General features: G+C 51.6%; 1 protein-coding gene across 1 annotated transcript; it reads right to left on the bottom strand.

Moving 5' to 3' along the window:
* Window positions 1-707: 707 nt before the first annotated feature.
* Window positions 708-6,236, bottom strand: CDK9 (cyclin-dependent kinase 9; the record flags this gene model as incomplete). Its single annotated transcript, XM_009702264.1, has 6 exons — window positions 708-1,287; window positions 2,496-2,644; window positions 2,721-2,892; window positions 3,088-3,254; window positions 5,192-5,282; window positions 6,155-6,236. Coding segments are annotated over 6 exons (1,027 nt in total), but the record flags the coding sequence as incomplete, so codon positions are not given.
* Between the last annotated feature and the right edge of the window lie 347 nt (window positions 6,237-6,583).

Below are 6,583 nucleotides of genomic sequence, written 5' to 3'. Positions count from 1 at the left end.
AGGATGGAGGTGTGGATATGCGAGTGTTTAAAGAGGTACGCTGCTCCCAGCACTGCCACGCCATCATGAAATCCCTGCAGAGAACCGGACAGCAGTTCTCACCCCAGGCTGAGACCAGCACTGGCAACTCCCTTCCCCATCCAAACTCCTGCCACAGCCAGCGCCATGGGGAAAGCATGCAGCAGGCTGGGTGTGTCCCACAAGACTGCTAATTGCAGTTTGCAATGAAGAAAGCGTGGACGCCACATACTGTTACAGAGACCAACGATTCCCACTGTAAATCCTGGCTGTATGGAGCAACCAGCTCTGCTGGCCACCCCTCTGGCTTGCCTAGTAAGCCCCTTTCTAGGCTAGAGGCCAAACTCCAGCGAGAGTTAGTCATGCTGTCTAGAGTGACGCTGCCTTCCCCAGGACACCTCTGCATTACTCAGAAGCACCTGCCTCGTCCTACATCAATGCTTCAGTGTTCAAAGGATACGCCGTGCAGGAGCTACGACCAACCAAGAGAGCTGAGACATCTCCCAGCAGGGCCCAGTTTGGTCCAGGGCAGCTACTCCCAGTCCTGCTGGTCACAGCACCGTTTGCCAAGAGCCCCAGCACCGACAGAGCCACTTTCTCCGTCACCAGGTCCATAACAATTGATCCGCAAGATTAACATAACCAATACAGACTGTTGCAGGGGGAACACAGGCTCTGTGCCAAAGCTGCAGGGAAACAACCCTGGGCTCGCACGCATCACCTCCCCAGTCACGCAGCTCTGCGGTGGCCAAGCTGCTGCACAAGGAGAGGAAATAGCAGAGCTTGGTTAAAGCCAGCAGGCACTTCGCCTTGAAGAAAGTCCCTTCCCAGACAGAAAGACCTCGCCCAGACATCCCCGCTCAATGCAACCTGCGGAGTAGTCCAGCCAGGACCCTGCTGGGGTCAAAACACCCTGTCGAATTCAGTCTGGTTGGTGGCGGCCGGGTTCCTGCCTTGGTTAGCCGGCTGCTGGGGCATGTGCCCACCTCTCCTGCGTGGTGGAGCCAGGTACTCGAACATGGATTGGTTGTGGGTAGACAGCATGTTTTTGAGGTCCGAAGGCATAGGGTCTGACCAGAAGAAGTCGTGGTTCAGCGCATCATCACTGTCAATCCGCTGGGCAGGATCCAGCACCAGCAGCTTGTCGATGAGGTCGAGGGCGTAGGGGTCTTTGACGTAGGCTTTCAGGCGATCCTTCACTTTGCGCTTCTGGCCCTTGGGGAGATCCAGCTTCTGGTACAACTCATATTTATCCACGTTTGGCCAAACCTGGGAAGGGGCAGGAAAGGGGGGATTGAGAGGAAATAGTTACGGACAGGTTTTGATGCAAACACCCTCAGGCAATCCAGGGCGAGGTCTGCTGAGAGAACAATACTATTTTATAACCTCCAAGCCAGCAGACCTTGTTCCCACAGCATGAAGGAGGCACTAAAGGGTGCACTAAAGCCTACAGACACGTGGACAAGTCAGGACTTGTGGTGTGGGAATGGCACGCAGGATGCTCCAGGATTTCTGGCTCTCCCACAAAAGAGCTACTAGAGAGCACAGCTCAGGCCCGCTACAACATTCAGAGAGGTAAAGTGACAAAACTTATTGCCAAATAACAACCTGGATGTATGTGGCACCTTTTATGCTTAGAAAGCAAAGCCTGCTGCAATCATCAGCACTTACCTCAACCCTGATCTGAGAGAGACCACAGCAGGTATTTACATACAAAAGAAAGCGCCTTCAATGTATGTACATAATGTATGTAACAGAAGCATCAGGCCTCTGCAGCTGCCTGCACAAGACTCCCCACTAGATTACAGCCCTGGCCAAGAGACCCCTCAGCTCCATCCCCCACAAGAGGGAAGGACAAGCTGCCATTAAATAAGGAGCTGAGAAAGGGCAGAGTGCTCACACCAGTGCTGAACTGATGCCACAAACCACAGGGCAGAACGAAAGAAGCTTTTCAAGGTGACTAGTGCAAAGCACCTGAGACAAACCTCTCAACACAAACCAAAAAAAACCCCACCCTTCTTTAATCAGAAATTCAGAGAGTGTTTATCTGAGAGACAACCCCCAAACACAGGCTAGAACAGATTCCTACCCGTAACGTTCTGTTCTTTCACACTCAGAGCAGCCAGCATCCTCTCTGTGCTCAAAAACACGGACATGACCTGCCCCTCCCAAAGGTCTGGGAGGCCAAGCTCACCCTCTTCTCCTTAGGAGGCTGAACACAAGTAATGTGACAGCTGTAGTTTACACAGAGCAGTGAGGAAAGCGCAGCATCCCACTGTGCACTCAGCTCCCAGAAGGCAAATAGCATTTGCAGGAGGTTCCCCAGCCTCCCTGCCAGCAGCAGGCACACTCCAGTGCTGCGAGCATGCAGCAGCCAGCGCACAGGGCAGGGAAGAGGCCCAGGAGTGCCCAGTTCCACACCCTGCCCACACCACCTCCTCCCACTCTCTGCAGCTCGCCCATACTCTCGCCCTCACCTCTGGTGTGATGGATCCGCAGAGCTGGCTGATGAGGGTGAGCTGGTGCTGCTCCGTGTTCCCCTGCATGATGGGGCTGCGGGTCCACATCTCTGCCATGATGCAGCCTCCACCCCAGAGGTCAATGGGGGGACCGTAGTCCCGTTCACCTAAACGGAGATGCTGTGTTAGTCATCCGGGAGAACAAGAAGTGCAGAGAAGCTGGCAGAGCCCACCACCTCCTACCTAGGAGCAGCTCTGGTGGCCGATACCAGAGAGTCACCACCCGGTTGGTGTAGCGGTTCGGCTGGCTGTTCTTAGCCAGGCTGAAAGCTCGAGCCAGCCCAAAGTCCGCAAGCTTCAGGACTCCATCCCGTGTGATCAGGACATTTGCGGCTTTCATGTCTCGATGCAAGATCTGTACAAAGACAGACATCAAAAGGTTAAGCCATTAAGGTAACCTCCTTGGGCACCTGGTGCCAGCAGGGCACTCAGACTCCAGAGGTGGAAGACAAGGAAGGAATTCCCTCCAGCCTGTGCTAAGACACCCGCTCCTTGGAAAGCCACAGAGAGCATGGTGACCTCAGAGCACAGCACGGATCTGGCCCATTACCTTGTTCCTGTGGATGTAGTAAAGTCCATTCAATAGCATCTGCATAACTTTCTTGATCTCTGAGAGCGTGAACTTGACGTGGGCATTGCTGAGAAGGCCAGCCAGGTCGTGCTCACAGAAGTCAAACACAAGGTAGATGCTGCCCTTGCAGCGGTTGTATGGAGAGGCTACAGGAGAGGCAAGGAGGGACTGTCAGCGAGGGACCTGAAACTCCATCACAGCTCCTCCGGATCTCCAGCCACCCTGCTGCTCATACAACGCTCACTGGACAAAACCTCAGGGCACAGGAACACAGAGAACCAGAGACAGCCTGCAGGCCTCAAGATCCTTCGTAAAGAGGCACTAAGACAGCACAACTAGCAATGGAAGAACAGGGGATGAGCATCGGAGTAGTGAATGTCATCAGACAGACAAGGAAAGGGCATGAAAATCTTTGAAAGCTTCATTTTGTGTTGTTCTGTGCACATAACGGCTGTGGGGTTTCCTCCCTGCAAGCTGTGGCTGGTAGGTGCACATACCACTCGCTGCCAGCCAAGCACTATCACTGATTGCATCAGCGATAGAGGAGGCACCTGCAAAGACAGCCCCAGGAAAAATGCAGAAACAGAGAAAATCTGTCTAATATAACATTAGAAAGTGAGGTTTTCTGCAACCTCAAACAGCATCTACAAAAACGGACTGATCTGGATCAAAGTGATTTAAAACTCCCAACTCCAATTGCAATATAAAGTCAGTAATGGGAAACTTCAAATGAAGCAATCGATTTCAATCTTGTTCCTAGAGCACACATGCAAAACATTATTAAAAAGAAAGGCTGATTTTCATCAGCTGTAATCAGCAGAACCTGCTGATCAGCAACTCCAACCGGAAAATGACTGCTAAGCTCAGCCTCTACAGGAACACAGCACTCCCCTCTGCCTGCTAGACTAGATTTGCAGTTCCTTACACGGATACGGCCTCTACTGTACCTTTCCAACTTAAAACCAGAAAAGCTTAAAGTTTCAGAACAGCAAATGCAACGTTTCTACTTTACTGGAAACTGAGGTCAAGGTAGATTTGGATGAAAACTGGAATTCAAACAAAACACAAACAATTGACATGTCTACAAAAATATTTACCTTAGGTACACCAGACACGCAATCATCACAACCTGTTTAATCACACAATGAATTAAAAGTTAACTTGTCATCGGTGTTTCTACTCGTACCTGTTCAGATAATAACCTACACGCAGTGGAGTACTGGAATAACTTCAAGTTCCCAGTCCTAGACCAGAGATTTCTACCCGTTCAGTGACTGGACTTTTTTTAAAAACACCATCACCAGATACCTGCCACTTTCATTTTTATTTAACTGAACTGACTAGAGAATGGCAGGCTTTAACATCAGCTGTTACTTTCAAAAGTATTTTTCCAGTACAAATCCATATAAGAGAATGATATATAAAAACTAGCAAATGTTTTATAGCAATTTCACTGGAAACAGAGCCAGGCCAGGTGCACTGAACACACCAGTCACGCAGCAGAGGCACGCTGCATGAGGTGGAAGCGAGGAGGTAGAAAAGCAGCTCAGAACCACTTCGTGTGGAGTCCCAGCCCTCACAGCACGAGCAGTTACTGTCACCCACAGAAAGAGACACTGAGCAAGTCTCCAGCTGGAGCTGCGTCATCAGCTCGGAGCTGCCACGAACCGTCATAAGCCAGCCACGAGGGATGGTTCCAGCTCCTGATAGGGAACAGGCTGCACACAGCCATGAGATCAGCTCGGGCCTGAGAACCCTCTGCTTCAAAGTCTCTCCAGTGACGGTTTATTTAAAGACTCTCAGACAGGAGTTTTCCAACACGGGGAGCATTCACTGCCACAGCACAGACATATCCTAGCCCAACTGACAACAGCGTTTTCCAGCCAAGCTGCAGCAACATCCTAAGTCATTTAGAAACTGGTTTCCAAGATGAGTGTACCATCACCCCACATCACAGGCAGGAACAGAGGCCCGTGCTCAGCTAGAGGAACCCACTCCCAGCACAAAATACCAGCCTGCTCAGCGGCGAAGGAGGGCTGAAAAAAAGCCAACAGCCAGCACAAGGGAGACCCCCGCAAGCTACCTTTGGTCCTGCAGATTTCTATGAGGTTCACCACATTCTCATGTTTGAGCAGCTGGAGGATTTTAATCTCTCGCAAGGCTGTGATGGGGAACTGGAAAGGAGAAAGAGAGGACAGGGATTAGAGGCGCAAGAGACCAGGCCACGCTGCCTAGAGATTAGGAGAAATGTAACCACAGCAGCTTGGCAGGCAACCTGCTTGAGCAGCGCCACAACAAGTCACTGAAAGGCAATCAGAGCTTTAAAATATAACACCAACAGTAGGATTGTCAAAATTTACTCACCATCAGGCCACCATTGGTGAGGGAGATTCTGCCACGAGACAGAGGTGTTTGCATGGTGTGGAGATGGGCATGCAGACACCCCTCCCTCCTCTCCTCACTTTGCACATTCATAACAGGACATGGTAGAGCCCGACTTGAGCTGCAGAGCAGCCTCCCTGGCTGCTGCCCATGGTGTTTAAGATGTTAACTCTCTCCCCAGCTCGCCCCAACTCTGCACACCCCTGAGCATGTGCCTTTCATGTACTACCCAGTTCTTCCACAAACGACAGCCAGCGTGGAGCCCTGTGTTGGGGGTCACAGGGTTTTGCACAGGAGGAAGAACACACGGGCAGTGTCACCTCCCAGGCGTGGGCAGCATCACCTCCCAGCAGCCATCCAGCACAGCCCAGTGACCACACAGCTACTGCACTGCACTGCTGTCACATGCCTTTGTAGCCAAGAAGGTGATAATGGGCCGCACACGTTAGCAGGGCAACCACAATACCCAACATGATATGACAGTATCAGTAGTAAAGGAAAAGGCCACAGCGCTGCGATCCTGTCCACACCCATACAGGTTCAAGATCTGGCATGTTACACCAGTAAACATTGTTAAAGAACAGAGTGAAAAAGCATTTCTGCTGTCCCAAACCCCCTCATCCAGGCCTTCCCAAACACAGCCCAGCCATGCTCCCACACTTACCCCCTCCTTCTCATTTTCCATCAACACTTTCTTCAGTGCTACTTTCTTGCCTGTCTGACGATGTTTGGCTTTGAAAACTTCCCTGTAAAAAACAGAAAGAAATTTGTGAGCAGCACAAGGAAGAAAGGAAGGAGCCAGATGCTCCCGACCAGGAACAAGACCAAACAAGACACACTAGAGCACCATACAGACAGCTCTGTGCGGAGCCACCATCGGCCCCAGCCACATCCCCGTTGGACCAAAGACCCTCAGGACTGGCTGAGCCAACCCAGAGCCCCGAGCTCCCACAGCTCCACAAGGATTTTGGGCAAAGTTGCACGTTTTGGGCAGTTGCAGGTCCCCACCCCGACTGTCTCCAGGGTAAACTCTCCTCTGCCAGAGCCTGGGACAGAGCAGGGCCTCGGGGTGGGCAAAAGAGAGCTCAGGGGC

Source organism: Cariama cristata, unplaced genomic scaffold (genome assembly GCF_000690535.1).
Source record: "Cariama cristata isolate BGI_N322 unplaced genomic scaffold, ASM69053v1 scaffold39946, whole genome shotgun sequence".
Lineage (NCBI taxonomy): Eukaryota > Metazoa > Chordata > Aves > Cariamiformes > Cariamidae > Cariama > Cariama cristata.
The sequence above is the reverse complement of the archived record's forward strand: the minus strand, read 5'-3'. Positions and strand labels throughout refer to the sequence as shown.